Source organism: Urocitellus parryii, chromosome 5 (assembly GCF_045843805.1).
Source record: "Urocitellus parryii isolate mUroPar1 chromosome 5, mUroPar1.hap1, whole genome shotgun sequence".
NCBI classification, from domain to species: Eukaryota; Metazoa; Chordata; class Mammalia; order Rodentia; family Sciuridae; genus Urocitellus; species Urocitellus parryii.
In genome coordinates, this window is record NC_135535.1 from 138,777,111 (window position 1) to 138,798,568 (window position 21,458).

Genomic DNA, 21,458 nt, shown 5'->3' on the forward strand with positions numbered 1-21,458 from the left:
TATATATATCAGAATCATATATCCACTTTATATTTTGTCAATATTAGTTATATTAGGTATAAAGAGTTTTAATAATTTAATAGTTCATTTCTTTAAATATAAATTGGTTTTTGGCTACAGAGATTCTTTTTTTTTCCTTCTTCTTTTTTGGAACTTGGGATTGAACTCGGGGGCACTCAACCACTGAGCCACACATCCCCAGACCTATTTTGTATTTTATTTAGAGACAGGGTCTGAGTTGCTTAGTGCCTCGCGATTGCTGAGGCTGACTTTTGAACTCGCTATCCTCCTGCCTCAGCCTCCCAAGCTACTGGGATTACAGGCCTGCGCCGCCATACCCAGCCAGAGCATTCTTAATGAGACTGATGAGAAAAGCAAATGGTAACCAGGGAAATCTGTCTAAAGATTAGCTGATGAAATAAAGCAGTGAGAGGTCTGTGATTAATTCAGTTTTTTCCAATTTAGGTTGATCCACATAATTATCCTTAGGCTTCATCAGAACTAAGAGAAAGGCTTGACACACCATAGAAAATTAGGTTCTGTAAGTGTAATGTCCCATCACAGCATGATAAAAACAAGAAGCCTTGCAAGCTGATTATAAGGGCTTTTTTAAAAATGCCTTTCTAACAAATCTGAAAACTATCTTTGAAAAGTTACATAAAATCTCACTTACATTGGCCTTACCTTTGCCCGAGATTGACATAGGCTTATAGCTCAACTCCAAATATTAGAAATCCTAGAAAATCAGCAGATGTTAAAACACACTTTTGTATTCACCATCAAGTGATAGAAATAGGAAGACTGGTGGAAAGGCACTGATTTATCATTCTATAATCCCAAGAAATATGTACTCCCCAAAAGGAATAAGCACCAAAGAAAATATGACCAATCATCTTCAACCTTTATTATGAAAGAATTTACGTTTGCATTTGTATTCTGTATGTTATGAAAAATGCTGGATGCCAAGAGTTGTAATTGATGGTTGTGTAGTAAAATGCAGAAGGTTCTGATTGTAGCAGACATGTGTTCTTTGAATTATTCTTTACTATCAAATTAAATAAGCCTCTCTACTTCCTATATTAATACTGGAACACTGAGATTGTTAAATGGAAATGAAGAGAAGCTATCTTATTAATTTTTCAAAGAGTTCAGATGTTTGCTTTTATCATACTTCTAATTAATAATTTATGCAAATAGTCCTTATAACTCATTTCTTTTAATCTAAATCCTCTCAGGTAAACTTAAGTGTTCTATTTTTTAATACTTTTTTTAGATGTTGGTGAACCTTTATTTATTCATTTATTTATATGCAGTGCTGAGAATCGAACCCAGGACCTCACGTTTGCTCAGCAAGCACTCTACCACTGAGCCCCCAGCCCCAGACCATACTTAAGTGCTCTTAATGAGAATTTTTTCCCCTAAGACACTTTAAATTGCCCTTTATTCCCACCTGTGATTTTTCAATAGTGAATACAGAAATGAGTAAGATAGTTCCTATGTTCAGAGTTTATAGTCTACTGGCAGTGGGAATATGGGAGTAGGGGCTAGAAGTAAACATAGTGTTTCAGTAATGAAGATACCTGTAAGCTGCTCCTTAACACAGAGTTCTCTGTGGGAAACACCAGCATAAACCTAACATCTGACTATCAATAAGATATTGCTTCTGATACAAGCCATAGAGTAACACATGCTTTATAGTTATTTCAACTGTTGAACTGTATGGATGATAATGGATCTAAACGAATTTTCATCAATTTTTTGCACTTTCATTAGTTTTATCTTTTTAATTAACAAAAGTAATCAGGCCCTGGCCTATCTCTTAAGAACAACAAACTTCCAAATAATGTATTCATTCAAATTAAATATGAAAACTGAAATCAGCCTTAATTGTACAATGTTTTTATTAAACGATGCAGAGATTTTACTAGAACAAAGACTATAATGTAATAGTTTTCACAACTAGAGCCCTTCAGTGAAAGCTTTAGGATAAAGCAACTACAATTTCAAAGTAACCAAGCCAAACTCTAAATGAATATTAGCTAGAACTTTCGCACATACACAGGTGAATTATCTTCTCTAACACAGGAGAAACAGAAAACACAAGAAATTTAACAGTATAAACCACCACAACAAAGAGCAAAGCAAACAGCAAAGAACAGCATAGGAATGAAAACTTTGTAAAATGATAATCAATTATCCATTCAAAATGTAAAAGCCTGGCAAAAGGAAAATAACTTCATTTCTAAGTGTCAATATTGTCCTTGTATTAAGATATTTTTCTTTCTGTAACTAGATACTGGGTTTCCTTCTCCAGAGGAAAATCACCTGGTTATCTGGGAGTTTATTCTTCTGTTAATTACTACTTAGACTGTGATAAAATGTTTATGTGTCCACATCCTCAAGGTTTAAAATTAAATCAGATGGTACCTCTAAAGGAAACGTGTTAAGTTCTACTTTCCTATTGATTTTAAGTATATCTTATGGATAAGTATATTAGGATTAAATGACTTGTCAAAAGTGAGTAATAAGTCAACTGAGCAAGTATTCAGTCTAGAACATCTCTACCTATCTTTGCCTCAGTGATCTGATACAGTGGCAATAGAAAAAGCAGTTTATAAAACAAGAAAAAAAGGCATGCAAAATGTTGAGACTAAGATTTTTAACTCCTGATTCTCACTGACCAAATGGATACCATCTATACGTGGAAGCTAGTTACAAGGAAACTGGGAGCTTTACTGAAAGAAACCTTCCACTATTTATGAAAAGCCCAGTGCTGTGTATCCTCCTCACTCAGATGGTCCTTTGACACTGATTTTTGGGAAGGATGTAAGAATCACTCAGATTCAGATGTAGGGCTTAAAGACTCTTGAGAAACAGGAAGGTACTGAGAAATTACTGGGTCTCATCAGAGGAGACTTAAGTAACCTGGTTTATCCTAGAACTATCCCTGTAAAATCATCACAGCCAGGGCCAGGGCAGAATACTGCTTGTCTCTGAAGAGAAGTATAAATGAACTACATTAAACCAGGTGGATTCCTTGATTTTTCAGGTAACAACTTTTTAAAAAAAACTCTAAAACCACATATTTAAACTCATCCTGTTAGCCCTAACATTTCAAAATAATTCCAAAACTAAAACAATGTTTAATCTAATAAAAGCTGTATTGCCTCCAAAATAGGATTCTGTATTTTGAATGGTTTACCAAAAAATATATCTTATATTTTGAGGTAAATGTTTATACAACCAAAAATCCTTAAACATTAACATTTAACAGGTTGCCTTTTAGTCTTTATGTGCAGTTTTCACATTGTTTTACCCAATATTTTAAAAATGTAGTTCACATAGTGCAGAGACTATAATATTGCTGCATTCTTTGTAATCTTATTTGGTATAGTATAATCATTTTCAGAATTATTTTTGTATATTTACAGTGACTTAAAAGTGAACAGCCCCACTCCCTCCACCCCCTACCCTCAATTAAAAATGAAAACACAAAAGACAACGAGAAATGTGATTAGGTTCTAGGAGGGAAACCCTATCATCAAGTGTAGGGATGCAGAAATCAGCTTTTTTGCACCCATTTTCTATGCTACAGAATAAACTCTATGAAACTACAACCAAGTATTTTTAAAAACCTTTTAAGACGCTCCAGTGGATTTCTGGATTTGCTCTTTTAAAATCAGGATACTCTGCCTTTGCTCGGGTGGCAGCATGGCAATCTGATCTGCGGTCAGCTGAAGAACCTGCATGATCAAAGCTGCTTTTTCTTGATCTTGTGGAGTTACCTGACTCTGCCCAGGACTAAAACTGCTTGGCTGGCCTCCACCTTGCTTGCTTGCCCCCTGCATACCTGCTCCTTGTATGCCCACACCTTGTATGCCTGTTCCCTGCATTCCTCCTCCTTGTATGCCTGCTCCCTGCATACCTGCTCCTTGTATACCTGCCCCCTGCATGCCACCTCCAGGATTTCCCACTCCTGAAATGCTTGGGACCTGTCTAGGTCCCTGAGGACCACTTGCCCCTATATTAATGGGACCAGGACCCTGTATTCCACCAGTCATGGGGCCTCTTGAACCTGGGCCAGGGCCTCTCATCTCTAATCCTCTTGCATCCATGCCTCTTGCTTCCATCCCTCTGGCTTCCATTGCACAACTTTCCACTGCTCTTCTCTCCATCACTCTTGTCTCTAAGACCTCTGTTTCCATGGCTCGAGCCTCCATCCCACGAGAATCTCTACCTCCTCTGCCATCCATAGGTAGACCCCTTTGATCTATCATGGGTCCTCTAGGCTCTCCAATTAGCAATCTGGGATCTGATAATGGCCCTCCTCTCAAATCATGCGAGGAAGGGCCACGGGTGTCATGACCAGAGGCATGGTGCATGGGGGGACCTTGATGGGGTGGACCCAGATAACCCCTGGGTTCTACTTCTCCAGTAACTGAAAGCAGAGTCCCGCCACGTGGGTCATTTGGAGCATCTCCTAACAGTCCTCGAGGAGGGAGGCCACCAGCAGTCATGGGTCCACGAGGCATAGGAGCTCTAGGATCGGACATCTGTACTTGTCCCCGTTCTAAAGGCACCGGACCAACTCCTGGTATTCCAACTTGTGCCTGCATTGCTCCTCCAGGAGTTAAGGAACCAGGGCCAGGTCCAGGAACTCCTGCAGGTATTGGTCCTGGAGCTGGAATTCCACCCTGGATAGGAGTCTGCATCAGAGGAGGAATGTCCTTAACAGGTCTTCTAGCCAAATGTTGAGGCTGAGGAGCTGGAGGATTCTGTTGGTTCAGTAGAACATTAGGTCCTGGGCATAGCCCAGGGCCAGGGCCAGGGCCAGGGCCAGGCACAGGGCCAGGCACAGGGCCAGGCACAGGGCCAGACACAGTCTGAGATTTGCCTGGGATCAGTGGTGTTACATGTATCTTGCGATGCAGAATTTTCAGAGCAATTTCAGGATCCATGATTCGCATCACTACTTGTGCTTGCAGAAGCGCATAAGCCAGTTGTGGATTCTGAAGTAACATGTTTCGAGCTTCTTGGTGACTATTTTGGACGCAGAGCTTCATCTGCTTCATCAGCTCAAACATCTGCTCCGGAGGGAGACTGGCAACTGCTCTGGTAATTGATTCAGGGGCATCTTCTGGATCGATAGGGTCCCCATAGGGTGAGTCAATGATGGGTGCTGCAGGCCCCAGGCTTTTTAACTCCTCCTTATTCTTTTCACTGGCAGCATTGTCCACCCGAAGCGCTCTCCCACTGAACTCACGCCCATTGAGGTTCCGCATGGCACTAAGCGCGGTCTCCTGGTCTTGGTACTCGCAGAAGCCATAACCTTTGGGTTTTCCCGTCTCTCTATCATATACGAGACGGAAACTGACAACAGAACCAACCTCCGAGAAAATGTCCTTTAACTGCTCCTCAGTTGCCTCATACGGGATGTTTCCCACGAACACGGAACGCAGCGATCGATCCATTGCCGGGTCTCTCACCGCCAAACTAGACATGATTCCGGTTGTGCACACAGCCGATAGCGGATTCTTGTAAGAGTCGTCCTCTTGTGACCCACACTTCCGCTGAGCGAAGGAAGCCGCTCTCAAAATCCGGGCAGAAACCTTAGAGATCCACTTGCAAAGTTCCGCTTCTTCGCAGAACCTACGTCTCAACGTCCCACTAACTTGGTTAAGCTTTCAGCGCCGGATCTTGTGTGATTCTTTCAGCCGGTTATTATTGAGACGCATAATTCCTTTCCCATCTATTATTCTGCAGACTTTCTGTGAAGCCCCACCCCCACCATGACAGCCTCCGTTTGAATTGACCCGAGTAAAAATGGCCGCATAGACTTCACCATGGTAACCGAGAGACTCCGCCTCCCTTGACGTCAAGGGCGGTTTTGTTTTCGTTCCACCAGCGGGAAACCGCCAACCGAAAGCTAATTTAAAGCGCCGTGGTTTTTGATCTGATAGAAGTATTTTTACATAGTCATTCTCTTTAGCACAATATATTTAAACTGTATTTAAAAGTACATTTCAGACTATGAAGTAGAAGTGTATTCATTTAAAAAGCATAATTGAGATCTGCCCTTTAAAATACAAAAGTAATACCTTTTTTTGGAAAATATTTTTTTTTGGAAATTAACCGCCCAGAAATACAAGCTGTGAGACCTGTGCCAGCTTCTTTACGCCCCCACCCTGTTGCTCAGTATAAATGTTACTTAAGTGGCCTATCCTTCCTGTGTTTATACAGGCAGCGGTTGTGTTATTCATACTATTAGGCTGTTTTTTTTCTTTCAGTATTAATCGCTTGTAATATTAATTAGCGGATAATAATCGCATTCTGTGGCCGCAGAGCATGAATTAATTGAATTTATTTAGCTATTCTTGTGGGCATTTAATTTAGTTCTAAATTTTATTACAAACTCCTATGCAATGAATCCACCTTACTATGGAAAAGAAAAATGACTTAGATTTTGCTACAGATATCTGAGATAGAAATTTAAATTCATTGAGTGTAGTCCCACACCCATTTGAGCACAGATCTGAAGCTTAGAGAGAGCTAGGTAAATTACCCAGGGCCAAGCAGCCAGTTAGAGGCAAAGCAATTTTTTCCCAGTCCTCCTGATATAGTCCCAGAAACGTGCTACCCTAAAAGATAGTCACTAGTCACATGCAGTGAATATTTCAAATGTAACTATTGTGACTGTGATATTGAATTTTAATATTTTTATTTCAATATAAAAACATATTCAGGTAGACACTGGAAAGTTTTCAGCATTTGGAATAATTTGGGTATGCAATCTACTAAGCAATGATAAATGTTATTTATTCTAAATAAAGTTTTTCCAGTTAAGATTATCATTTTATTTATTTATTTATTTATTTAGAGAGAGTGAGAGAGGAGAGAGAGAGAGAGAATTTTTAATATTTATTTTTTAGTTATTGGCAGACACAACATCTTTGTTGGTATGTGGTGCTGAGGATCGAACCCAGGCCGCACACATGCCAGGCGAGCGCGCTAAGGCTTGAGCCACATCCCCAGCCCCTAAGATTATCATTTTAGCTGGAGTGTGCTCACATACAAGATTTTGAAGACTTAAGCACAAAAATTGTAAAAATATCTCAACAATTGTATATTGCTGGCATTTTGAATATATTTTTATTTATTTGATGAAATAGAATTTGACTTGGATATCACTTGTTTTATTTTACTTATTTAATGTGGCTAGTAGAAGATTTAAAACTACCTACATGGATTACATTATGCTTTTTGTGTATTGCACTGCTCCAGAGTCTATGACTTAATTCCTGAACCCCAGAATCATTGAAATCTAAACTTTTGAGGAGCTCATGGAACTTCAAATTTTAGTAAATGATTGAATATCATGAATATTCGAGGCCAATGGGAAGATTTGAAATGAGTATGACTGCTTAGCTATAAACAAGACAAAACATTCATTTGCCCTGAAGTGTTTCAATAGTTCTTTTTAAAAAAATATTTTTAGGGGCTGGGGATGTGGCTCAGCGGTAGCGCGCTCGCCTGGCATGCGAGCGACCCGGGTTCGATCCTCAGCACCACATACCAACAAAGATGTTGTGTCCGCCGAGAACTAAGAAAAAAAAATAAATAAATATTAAAAAAAAAAAATATTTTTAGTTGTAGGTGGACACAATACCTTTATTTTTTTATTCTTTTATTTTTTAATTTATTTTTAGGTGGTGCTGAGGACTGAACCTAGTGCCTCACATGTGTTAGGCAAGCGCTCTTCCACTCAGCTACAACTCCAGAACCTCAATAGTTCTTTTCTTAAAATTAATTAATTTGGGCTGGGGATGTGGCTCAAGCAGTAGCGCACTTGCCTGGCATGCGTGCGGCCCGGGTTCGATCCTTAGCACCACATACAAACAAAGATGTTGTGTCTGCCGAAAACTGAAAAACAAATATTAAAAAAAATTCTCTCTCTCTCTCTCTCTCTCTCTCTGTCTCTCACTCTCTCTTTAAAAAAAAAAATTATTTATTTACTTATTTTAATTAGCTATATGTGACAGCAGAATGCATTTTGATTCATTGTACACAATTGCAGCACAACTTTTCATTTTTTCTGGTTGTATACAATGTAGTGTTGCACCATGTACCTAGGGTAATGATGTCCATCTCATTCCACCATCTTTCCTGCCATGCTCAATAGTTCTTTTAAAGCGTATAGGACATAGCTATTCAGCCAACACACATGACAACTTATATCTTCAAGTGATAAGATTTTCAATATCACCTATAAAATTTCCCTACTAAATAATAGAAACAGAATAGCTTCTTACTAGTAATATTGCTATTTTTTCTGTTCCTGATTCTTTTACTGGAATAAGGAAGGATAGAGGTAGTTAAGGTTAGTGTCATTTCAGAAAACAAACAAAAAAAATCTACTTGTCTGCTTTCTATACCATTCTTTTACAAGGAGAAATCTTTTTTCTTTTTTTTTTTTTGTGTGTGTGTGTGGGTGTTGTGATGGGCAAAAGGTACAACTTATGCAGTAGGTGGGGGGAGAAATAAAGAATATCCACACACTTCTTCTCTTTTCAATGTTTTATTCACTCAAATCACTCAATACAATTTAACTCTGTAGGGTTTTTTAATATTTATTTTTTAGTTCTAGTTGGACACAATACCTTTATTTATTTATTTTTATGTGGTGCGGAGGATTGAACCCAGGGCCTTACACATGCTAGGTGAGCACTTTACTACTGAGCCTCAATCCCAGGCCTCTATAGGTTCTTAATCAAGAACATGACAATCCTTAATGTTAGGTACTTCAATAGACATAATCAATTCACAGCAAAACAATTCTAGATAAATTCTAAGCACTGCAAACACACTTAATCATGACAGGCTCATGGCAGACATTTCCTCTGCATGCTAAGCTCAAGTGTCTCAAGCCTTAGTCTCAAAGTCCAGCAGATGCACACTCACTCGGATCATGGTGATCAGATCAGGAACAAAGGCAGGCTTCTCCTGTGGTGAAGCTGATGACGGGTTGAAGAGAGGGGCCTAGGGAGAAGTCCTTTTCTTACCAGAGTCAAGAGGATGCTGTAGAGAACAGTGATCACGCAGAAGATCACGCAGATGAGAAGATTTGGGATGTCAGTCTAGATCCTCATCAGGCTCTCAGGCTTGTGTGCCTTCAGTGTTGACTGGCTGAAGGTCTGTTAATTTGCTCCATCATTTATACTACATTTGGGGGCTTCTGACCACCCTTTCAATCTCTATCAGCTGCTACTGGATTTCTCAGTGATATCATTCATCCTGAGGTTAAAAGCATCTGGTCTGGTGGTCCCCACCCTGATTTTCTTGCTTCTCACTTTTATCATGGCAAAGGGCAACATGCCAGAGACTTTACTCTGAGTTTGTCAGGGTGGGGAGAAGTGACTTGTTTGTGCCTAAGGGCCATACTGGAGGGCTCTGAGGGTGTGCCTGGTGAGACTGCAGGTTTCAAACTGGAGTTTTAAAATGGAGTTGCTTAGGCTAAAGCCTAAGGCCATCCTTACAGTGTGTGTGTGTGTGTGTGTGTGTGTGTGTGTGTGTGTACATTTTGACCATGTATATCTTAGACAGTTAGTATGTGTGTAATTTTGTCTGTAGTAATCATGAGGATGATAATGATTATAATAAATAGTAAAAATTTATAGGAAGTTACACAGTTTATCTGATCATTTCTTTACACTATTAATGATAGTATCTGAACAAGCAGCCTTATTCTTTAGCATGCATCAGAACCACCTAGAGCCAGGGCTTTCTAAGTCAGATTTTGCTTTTGTAGTTCTGGACAATTTGCCTTTCTAATTAGTTGGTCAAAGCTGATGCTACTCACCTGGGAAATACTTAAAAATCACTTGTTCTTGGAATGAGAATGTGACTTAGTGATAGAGCACTTGCCTAGCATAAGAGCTTGGGTTAAATCCCCAGCACCAGCAAAAAAAAAAAAAAAAAAAAAAAGAGAGAAAGAGAGAGAGAGAGAGAGAAAATTGGTTCTTGAGATTAGAAGTTGTTTTCCTTCATTTGTATCTGGCCAAACTAAATTTGGTACATTCTGTTAAAAAAAAAAAAAAAGTGAGATATAGCCTGTAATCCCAGTGGCTCAGGAGACTGATGCAGAAAGATCTTAGGTTGGAAGCCAATCTCAACAATTTAGGGAAGCTCTAACCAAATTAGTGAGACCCTGTCTCAAAATGAAAAATAAAAATGGGCTAGGGATGTGGCGCTGGGATCAAGTCCTGGTACAAAAAAACAAGTGTTGAGAGATTTTTAAGTCTATAAGTTTTTCATGCTGATGAAATATAGCTAATACATGCTGATCTCATACTGAAGATTTTCTGAACACTTATTAGAGTAGCTGAGAAACTGGGAAACTGGGGACAAACAAGAAAGGGGAAGCTATGATTACAGCATGATATTTGTCACATATTCTCTTTCCATGTTCTTTCTATTTCCCCTACTTCAACTTAGGAAAAAAAAATGGTTTGATATGACCCCCGTCATGTAGGACCAGTCAAACTTAGGCCACATAAACTAATATTTTTTAACTGAGCAGCCCCAGAATAACTAATAGCTCTTAGGAAGTTCTACATGCTTTTTTTCTAGCGTAAGTGCATATTTTTCGTAAATATTGTAGAATAATGTAAGTTTTATAAGGTTTTCTTTTTTATAATTTCCATAAGGTTAAACTTCAGATATAGCATGGCATACATTCTGAATAAAAATGTACATTGTATATTTTATATTCAGGTGTTGGTCAATAAATCAAGATATCAAGTTTTCTAAGACTGATTTTCAAACAAACACATAAAGCATTTATGGCCAAATGGAACTGTCCTTCAAACTAATCACCTTTGGAAACTATAAACTCATACTGAAATTGCTTTGGACATCTTTATAAATCAAAATTGAAAATCACTACCTTAACTAAAAATATACCTTGTTTTCAACAAAGAACAGAATTATACAACTAAATCACCCAGATTTCTCCCAGATTTGGCAAAAAATAGGTTACTCAAATATTTCTAAATATCAATTATATCAAAACATACTTAGTAGACCCTCAAAATCTATATAAAATATAAAAATATTAATAAAAAGTTTCACCATAGATTATGTAGACAAATTCTAGACACATATTAAATATACTTGAGAAATTACAGGTATTCTTTTTTTCCGACGTTGGAAAATGAACCTAGGGCCTCACACATGCTAAGTACATGCTCTACCACTGAGTTGCACCTATAACCCCAGGGTCTTTTTTGAAATAAGTGTAAGAGTCCCTCAAGAAATAATTTCCAACCAGATTTTTCCCTAATCTTCCTCCCCTTTCCTCTAAGTTGAAAGTAATTTTATTTTCCTTTGGATGTAAACTATTTTTTAAATTTATCTTTCTAATGATAATAATCCTTTTCCTTTTTAATAGAATTCTATCATGACTTTTCTATCTGGGTCCCTTTTTATCAATTAACAAAAAAAGTGTTTAATATTTATTATTTCATTCCATTAATATTTATTCCAAGCTCTGGCAAATAAGCAGGGTAAAAGACAGTCTACTAGAACTAAAATTTTTGAAGTGTGGTGCCTAGATCAGTACCATCAGCATCACCTAGAAACTCCTTATAAATGCAAAATCTGGGGCCTTACTTCAAACCTATTGCATCAGAAGCACAGATATCTGTTTAAACAAGCTATCCAGGTCATTCTAATGTTGGATAACGTTGGAGAACCACTGTACTCTAGAGAGACAATTATAGCATAGATAGACATACATGCTTTATCTTCACCACTGTATCCTCAGCAACTCGGAAAAAGCCTACCAGAGGTGGATGCTCATTGTATCTGTTAAATGAATGACAAGTGACTTTAAAGACTTCTAATTCACAGACCCTTTATCTTACCCAGAAGGAATCCTGCTGCATTAAATAACAGGCTCCAAGTCATAGAAAATATCAACTGCTAGGATGCCTGTAGTTTTGTTCCTAGATCAGCGATCATTCTTCCAGGTTACATGATAAAATGGATATTTAATGATGTATGCAGAAATGGAAAAAGGTGGAAAGTCTATATCATCAAGGTAGGCTTACTATTGGAAATGAAACTTAGGGATGGGTTATAATCTGGTATAGATAAACACCTCTGTTTAAGAGAATAAACCATGAGGTAAAAATAGCCTGAAATTGGGATATGATATTTTTGATGCTCTCAGAGGAAACCAATAAAGAATTGGTAAGTGCGATGATAAAAGGGTGGCTTCTGGGACTGATGATAAAAATGTTTTGATAAACAGATTGGTGAACTTGATATAAGAGTTAGCAAGCTTTCTTTTTTTCTTTTTTCCCCTGAAATATGAACACAGAATAATAATGACAGATGTTTAAGAATACCAGTCTTTTTTTTTTTTTAAAGAAAGAGTGAGAGAGAGTGAGAAAGAGGGAGAGAGAGAGAGAACTTTAATATTTATTTTTCAGTATTTGGCGGACACAGCATCTTTGTCTGTATGTGGTGCTGAGGATGGAACCCGGGCCGCACGCATGCCAGGCGAGCGCGCTACCACTTGAGCCACATCCCCAGCCCAAGAATACCAGTCTTATCCAATCTGTTTTTGTATATTTTTTGAAGCTGGGTACTCTTCCCTCAATCTTGGGCATTCATTCATTCATATTCTCTCTCTCTCTCTCTCTCTCTCTCTCTCTCTCTCTCTCCCTCCCTCTCCCTCTCCCTCTCCCTCTCCCTCTCCCTCCTTTCCTCCCTCCCTCCCCCCCCCCCACACAGCAGTTCTGAGAATCAAACTTTCTATTTCTGCATACTTCATTAAATATCTATAGTATCAAGTAGTAACCTGGAAGAACTATCACTGACCTAGGAACAGGCTAGGCAAGCACTCTGACACTGAGCTACAACCTCAAGCCCCTGGGCTCTCCTTTATAATCATTTATCTAAATTGTGGCAGTTGTTCTTGCAACATTTAACATTCTCTCTTAAGTGGCTTCATTGTCATCACCTGTACCCATGCCTCCATATATTCTTCTCTGGCTAAAGTGTACCATGACTTTGCACCTGTGCTTTTCCACCTTCTGGCTTTTACTCACACTGTTCCTTTTTTGAGGATGCCTCTTTTCCCACTTTTTATTCTTATTGTCACCATGTCTAAATCCTTGTCCTTCAATATGCACCTCAATGACTTTCCTTTTAAAATAAAGGTATTGATTTGGTGTTTAGATTTACTGTATTGTATTAGAAGTATCTCTGAAATTGCAGTCATAGAATCTCCATTTTTTTACCAAAGGAAGAGAGACTTGGAGAAGTTATTGGGTATGCCCATGTTAACCGGCAAAAACAGTTTTGAGCACCCACCATTTGACTCAAGAAATCAAGCTTTGAAAACATTATTCTATTCAATGAGCTGCCCAAGGATGCACATCTAGGAAGTGTCATAGATAACCTGAAACCAGATCTCTGGAATTTAAACTTCCTATTTTACAATTAGTCCAGTAATCACAGTTTATTGAGGCTTGGACACAGTTTCCCTTGGCCTTCTTCCTGATTATCTCTGAGTATAACTAACTATAATTTTGACATGACAATCAGTGCTGTGGCAATAGATGGACTACAAGGTGTGTAAACCAATTAAGAAAATGTTTCTCTTTTCAATTTGTAGATATATAGTAAAACAAAAGGATTTCAGAGAACATCTGGTGACATGGGTAATGACTATCTTTTCCATAAGCCCAAATGTATCAAACTCCAAATTAAGTTGATCTGTGACATAATTCCCCCAAATATAATGTATTTAATATGAAGCAACTTACAGAAGAATAAATAGTAAATTTTATCTATTTATTCCCATGATGAATCACTTTTATTGACAAGACAAAAACAAATATTATATCAATTTGGGGCCCATGGGAATATGCACTCTAGAACTAGTTTTGGATTGAGCCAAATGTTCTCCCTGAAGAGGATTGTGTATTCTAACTCTCCCCACCTCGACCCATGTGGAGAGAGAAGAGAGAGAGAGAGAGAGAGAGAGACATGCTGGGGATGAATTCAGAGCTTCATAAATGCTAGACAAGTCCACAACTACATACCCAGTCTTGTTTATTTTGAGACAGGGTCTCATTAAGTTGCCCAGGCTGGCCTGGAATCTTGAATCCTCCTACCTTGGCCTCCTGAGTAACTGGAATTACAGATGGTCAGCATACCAGATCCTTTTTTTTTTTTTTTAAATAGTTGAGTATACAAGGGCTGAGAAAGGAATGGGGCTGGGCAAGGATCAAATGCATGCTTACTTACTTAGCTTGTTGTGGAATTTAGAGCTTCAGGCTTGCCTAGCTGAGCATAGATTTCAGGCAGTAGTGTGAAGAGGTTAGAGCACAGACTTTAATGTCACAAAGACTTGAGTTGGCAAGAAAATTGACCTTGGACAAATCAGCCTCTCTGTACTTCGGTTTCAGCATCTTTTAAAATAAAATATTATTACTTAGATTGAATTTTATGAAATACGTGATCTGTTTATTTTATTTTTACTGTTATCACATGGTAGTTATTAATCCACACTTGTTATATAGTAGTGGTAGGTGAAGCACCATTGTCAGTGGAAAGAGACACAAGTCTTAGCCTATGTTATTTTGGTGTCTATATCTTCATTTTTATCACTGAACAGGCTGGATTTGATAAATGAATAGTCTGTTGTCCTATTAAATTATTTTTAAAATGTGTAGTGACAACCTTAAAATGAGTAACCCAGCCATTTTAACTTGTGGTAGATGTATAATTGTACATGGGTAATTTTCCGTCTGGATTCGACAGGATTAAGAATTTTACTGATATCTTGATTCTCATTAGGTCCTCATACTAAACCATGACATGGTATTTTCAAATATTTTGTCAGCTTTAATTTGACTTATTCCTTTTCATGAAAGGGCCTGCCTGAACATTGTGTTGCGTGCAGGCTTATTCAGGGCTGCATTGGCCTGACACTCAGAGCCAAGTTCAACATGTCACTAGGATTACTACTTTTGAATATGTGCTAGCAGATGACTACTTATTCAACTAGGAAAGGCATAACTAATTGGACAGGAAGCAGGCATAACTAATTGAACAGCTCCCTTGTTCTTGCTTCAAGCCGTCACCTGAACTAGCAGAGAGAAGGGAAGTGGCCTCAGAAACTGTGGAAAGTAAAAGCTCTAAAATTGGTCCTCAACAAAGATACCTGTCTAAGGTGGCCAACTTTGAAATCTTGTTTTCCCCTTTGATCAGAACAATCCAATACACACCTTTAGAGAAATGTCTGAATTATCTGAATTACCATTTTTTTTTTTTTCAGAAATTTAGACAGTGTCCCTCTTCTGAGGCAAGGTTGGCTTGAGAATGAGCCCACAATGATGCCAACTTATGGGACAGAAGCCTTTCTAAAGCACTTGACTGGGGGCTCAGGACATTAGGAACAGCAGCAGCAAAAACCAATGTGATGATATATTTTGGATTCTTTATCACAGTTGAGTGATCCTTGAAAAACATTATTTCAGGAGTGCCAGTTTAAGTTTGCTTTTTGCTTTTTTAAAATCTGTTATCTAACTCCAGGGAATCTGGAATTAGATAACAGATAAAAATATAAAATCCAATGTCTATAGGAATGTGATAGCTAACACTTTGGGGTACAAGTGTAGAGACCAACTGTATTCACAGTGAGAAAGGGGTTGTGAATATCTTAATGAAATTTTATTACCTTTCAGAACTCATAGATCATGAATTAGTCTGTTTGTGCTGCTGTAATGAAATACCACAGCTTGAATCTAACGTATGAAATATGATATGTCAAGAGCTTTGTAATGTTTTGAACAACGAATAAAAAAAATGAAATACCACAGATTAGGTGATTTAAACAACAGAAATTTTTTTCTCACTATTATGGAGGCTAGAAGTCTAATATAAAAATGTTGAAAGGGTTGGTTTCTGCTGAGACCCCTCTCAGCTGCCCTCTCATTGTGTCTTCATGTGTTCTTTCTTCTGTATGGCTCTGTCCCTGGTATCTCTTCCTATAAGGATAGCCATCATATTAGATGTCTACCTATGACTCAGTTTGGAGCCAGGGAGATGGTGAGGTTGTTTAACAACTCAGTAAAGGGGTCCAGCAATCAGCTGGAACAGGCGGAATTCTATAAACAGTGTTATGTGTTACTGCCTTTTACCTGCTGGGTCATGGACAGGTACAAGAGAGGGGATTCTTGGGCTTATGGCAGCAAATCTTGGAGATATGGATTTTTACTTATTTTGCCCACTTGTGCAGCTGTACTAGTAATAACATTCCTCTAAGTCATTTCCTCTGTCTCTGCAAGATACAATATTAGTTTCCCAAATGGATAATTTTATAGATATTTTTTCATAGATATTTTTAAATAATGACTTATCGAAAAATAGCCTGACAGATATTAGTGGAAAAAAATATTAGCCCCTAATTCATGATCTTCAGAAAGTTCACACTATAAATTATGTATGATTTTCTTAAATACATTTTAAAATATCAAACTCTTTCCTCTTTTCTTCATATAAAAATGTTGATAGTTCTATTCGTGACAGTTTAATGACACGATAATACAATGACAGTGCTTTCATTTTTTATTATCTTGATACAATCAATTGACATTTATGTTGAAATAGCTGTATCTACTTTCTCACAGGGCAGTACAATCAGAGAATTTCCTCTCCCTGGCCTCCAGGTGTTGGCCAATTCCCTCCTGGTTCTGGGCAACAAAACAAGTGCCTGCAGGGGAACAGGGAAGTGCAAATGACCTATTCCTCTGGAGCTGAGTCTTTTGTTAGTCCTGAAAATGGAATTGTGTGTGTTGCTCAAGGGCCCTGAGGGGTCCAGAGAGTGAAGTTGATACCTGCAGGGAGAAAGAAAGTGCAAAAGTTTCCCTTCCCATTTAGTGGTCTGGAGTTTGCTGCCAAGTTACCAAGACTGGGTAATTGTTGCTGGCATTCATTATCACCAGCAGGACTTCCATGGGGAGGCCAGGTTCCAAGAAATCCTCCTGAGAGCAGGTGTCTGCAGATGGGGAGGCGGAGATGTGGGAAGACAGGAAAATGTACACTTCCTCATTAGAAAGGAAACTTCTTTTGACATTTTAGATCAGTGAGGATCAGTAATTAATAATACTATTTTATTAATTACTCCACTAAAATTTATTCAGCATGTGTGTAAATACTTATTGAGTATGCACAGTGTGGAAAGGGGACACTGACTTCCACTATAAGGGAGTTTAAATGTGAGCTGAAATGTGTCTCCTGCCTTCAGTAGAACTTTCACTAGAAACTTTCATTAGCTTTTCTCTTGAACTCTCACTGAGGATTTATGATGTTCTGATTCAAGGAAGAACAGCTGTGCCTGCAAGGAGTTTCTCTTCTGTCAAACAAGATAGAGAATATCGGATTCGAGCAGACAGTTTCCAAATGTGTTTTTGATGTGTTTGATTTCCTGAGAGTATATAGAAAACAAAAACATAAGTGCTTTTTATCCATTGACCCTCTTGCTGAGGTTGAAGTTGAAAAGGATTTTATTTTCTTTATTACTGAGTAAAGGACTGTGACTTCTTTTTACCATGCCAAATTCTATGTGCTTACATATCCTGAGGACAGGGGTTAGGACCGATCACTGCTTGCATTCCTCCAGAAGCCAGTCTGCAACCCCCCCCCCCCCCAATTTGCTCCTCTGTTGAAAAACGGGCTGTGAGCCTGTGAGCCCCTGATGTGAGCAGCACATCATTGGCAGGCTACTGATTCAATGAACAGCTTATTGTCTTTTAATGGCTAGAGTTCTTAAACTCTTAAAGCATGTTTTCTTGAGAACAATGTTCAACAAAATGTACAACATGAATAAAAATAGAGTTAAGGCTACTACTTACTTATTACAACTAAATTCAAATATCATTTGTACTTTAAGCAAATTTGAGAATCCTTTTGATCACCAGTCTCTGATCACAAGTGAAACATGATAATAGTTTGTTAACCAGGGATAGTAGAGTTAGCTCTTCTGATGGGCCTTGATATATACTGGTGTGTGTGTGTGTGTGTGTGTGTGTGTGTGTGAGAGAGAGAGAGAGAGAGAGAGAGAGAGAGAGAGAGAGAGAGAGAGAATGAGAATGAGAAACTTGTTAAAAGATTGCAGTTCCCCTTTTTGGGTAACTAGTTGTGTTATTTGAGGACTTTACTTCCTAAACCATCCTCCCTCCCTCCCTCCCTTTCCCTCTCTTTCTTTCTTTCTTTCTCTCTCTCTTTTTCCTTCCTTCCTTCCTTCCTTCCTTCCTTCCTTCCCTCCCTCCCTTTCTCTTCTCTTTCTTCCTCCTTTCTTCCTTCCTTCCTTCCTTCCTTCCTTCCTTCCTTCCTTCCTTCCTTCCTTCCTTCCTTTCTTCTTTCTTTCTCTCTTTCTCTCTCTCTCTCTCTCTCTCTCTCTCTCTCTCTCTCTCTCTCTCTCTCTTTCTTTTCTTGTACCAGGGATTGAACTCAGGGGAGTTCACCACTGAACCACATCTCCACCCTTTTTTATATTTTATTTAAAGACAGGATTTCACTGAGTTGCTTAGGGCCTCACTAAGTTGCTGAGGCTGGCTTTGAGCTCATGATCCTCCTGTGTCAGCCTACCAGGCTGCTGGGATTACAGGCGTGACCAACAGTGCCCAGCCCCACTTTTCTTATTCACATACTTTCTCCTAAATATGTCATTTTCTCTCTGGCTTCAGTAGTTCTGTGCATCGTATCTATCATATTCCGATCTCCTCCTTTCACTCAAAGTGTAAGCACATATGCTGCTCATTATGTAGGTAGAAGAGGGCTCTCTGTTCATAGAAAGAACAGCATCTTAGGAAACCACACAAAGTCCCCTCTGCTTTAGGCTATCCTCCTGGTGGCCCCACAACAGTTCTGATTGCTCACCTCAAAGCTGCAGGGTTTTCTGTCTACTTCCTTTTTAAAAAACACCAACAGTTTTTCTTATTTATAAAAGTTACTCACTGTGGGAAGTTGAATGAGAATGTAGATGAGATGGATTGTTGGAAAAGTTAAATTGGAAGAAGAGTCTTTGAGTTGTGGGTGAAGATAGGAGTAAACATTCAAATGGATTTGATCCAGAAGGCCAAAGACTGCAATAAACCATGGGACTAACGAGTTTACATTTTCTCCTTTTCTGTTTAAATAATCTTGTGTATACATTGTAGAGAAGAAAAACATCTTTTCTTTCCTCATCCCAAACTTGTGGTTGAGTTCCCTATAAACAAAAGGCAGATTAACAAGGGGAAAACATACAAACATATTCAATGTAAGTTTTATGTGGTATGGGAAACTTCCTATGGAATGGAGACCCAAGGAAACAGGCAAACCTGAACGTTTTTATGCTAGGTTTGAGGAAGAGTGAAGGAGAGGTAGTGAATGCTGAGAGAAAAAAAGGGTTATGGTCCAATGGTAATAAGCTGGGGCAATGTAGCAAAGCCTGTTTGTTTAGATTCTTCCTGGTGTGTCTGTGGTTTGAGCTCCCTTTCTCCAGGTGTAGGGAGAGCACCTCTCACGTGAGGACCTTGTAACCTGCTTCAGTGGAATGTTGGGAAATCTTCCCAGGCTTTATGACTTCCTTCAAGGGAGAAATTTTGTGGAATGTTACCGTCATCTTTCTGCTTTGTCTATACCAATGTGCCATATTTTGGGACAAGGTGTCCTGAATTCCATCAACATTTATGCATTAAAATTATTATAAAGTTTTAATTGTTATTCACAATATTACTTGGAAAATTAAGGTCTTAATATAGTATACATTATTGTCATATACAACTACAAGTGTGTATATGTAGACTCCAAAATACTATTTGATATTCTTCCTTACAGCCTGAAAGACAGCCTTGTGGACCCAAATGATTGTTATTAGAATTACAATGCCATGGTGTGCTAAGCACCTTGCATACAGTTGCTCATCAACCTCACAATAACCCTGTGAGGGTTTTTCTTTGGTTGGATAGAGAAACTGAGGCATGCACAGGCTAACTAATTTGTCCACATGTAACAAATAAGAGTGCCCAATACGGTTGCTTGCAATTCCACTGAAATTAATAGTTAATTCCTGAAAGTTCTAACTTATTTATCTGTACTCAGAATAACTGCACCCACCCACCAAAGAAAAATTCTGTTAAATTTTACCAGCAGCCAAATTTTCTAACATTTCTTGCTTGTCAGCTGCCTGTCAGCTCTGTAAAGAAATGCAGCATAAAACTGACAGAAAGAAACTTCAAAATCTATAACCACATGGCAGAATATTGAAAAATCCTCCCAAAGGGCTGTTTTGTCATTTATTTAGAGCACTAAAACCAGCTGCCAGTTGCTCAGGTGATTTAATAGATACCATTTAACTAATGTGTTATTTTGCCAAGAAAATTCATTGTGTTGAATTCTTTTCTAATCTTCAGTGGCTGCTTACTTATAAAAACAGAGTGCCTAGAAACTGTAAATTATTTCACAGAGGGGAAAAGTAGAACAGAGATGGCTATTAATTTAAGCTGTTTCACATTGAAACTGTCACTCCAAAGGAAGAAGTGTGGGTAGATTAAGATATATGATGTTTTGGTAAAGAGAAATACTTAAAATGGCAAACCTCATGTTTAAAAGTTCAAAAGGCATTGGTTATAAATATAGTATTAAAATGGATTGAACATTTTCTAGCTTTAAAACTGGGATGATGAATGTGGAAGTGTTTTGAAGACTCTAAAACATGCACACTTCAGGCTTATATAGATTTGTAAATTGCATTGGATTGTATTCTGTGTATTAGTATTGTGTCAGGAAGGCAGCAGTATTATTAAGTGGCTTCCAATGTCTCAAAAAAAAGCAACCAGACATTGTTTATAGTGCCAAATTTTATTTAGAATATAAAAAGAGCCATTTAAATCCAGTAGGTCAGTGTTCACTGTAATTTTAATTTCTTACACCTAGATAATGTTTACCATATGGATAACCAGACTTTTCTTTTTACAGAGGAAAGGAGCAACCTCAGATACCATACATATACCACAATAAAGATAAGTTTAATCTTCCGGCCATGACCCTCAATTAAGTGGAAGACTAAGTCACATTTATACAAAGAAAGAAAGAGGGGTAGTCAAGATGGGTGAGATTTCAGAGAAGACAGGCATTTCTTTCTTTATTTTGTCTTTAAAGATATAAGAAAGATATAGATGGCAAACCAAAGAGATAGATGGAAAAATTTGTTAGGTGCTAATATCAGAATTTTTATATGCTTGAGTGTATGTATGCACACTCATTCCAGAGAATGGCAGATACACCAGTTTGTCATAGCACCTTCCTGTAGTAACCAAAAGACAAAACCATCCTTTCTTCTCCCTATCATCACTTGGAACAGTGATGAAGTTTCATATATAAAGCTGTAATTTGAAAGA

At 38.2% G+C, this 21,458-nt stretch overlaps 2 protein-coding genes across 3 annotated transcripts in view; one reads left to right on the forward strand and one right to left on the reverse strand.

The window, feature by feature from the left end:
• Prkg1 (protein kinase cGMP-dependent 1) overlaps positions 1-21,458 on the forward strand; it is a 1,169,615-nt gene that overhangs the window by 662,549 nt on the left and 485,608 nt on the right. The window lies entirely within an intron of this gene.
• On the reverse strand, positions 1,884-5,571 carry Cstf2t (cleavage stimulation factor subunit 2 tau variant). The gene has a single exon (XM_026410548.2). It carries the CDS (start codon positions 5,499-5,501, stop codon positions 3,639-3,641), a length of 1,863 nt encoding a protein of 620 aa, XP_026266333.1. The 5' UTR covers positions 5,502-5,571; the 3' UTR covers positions 1,884-3,638.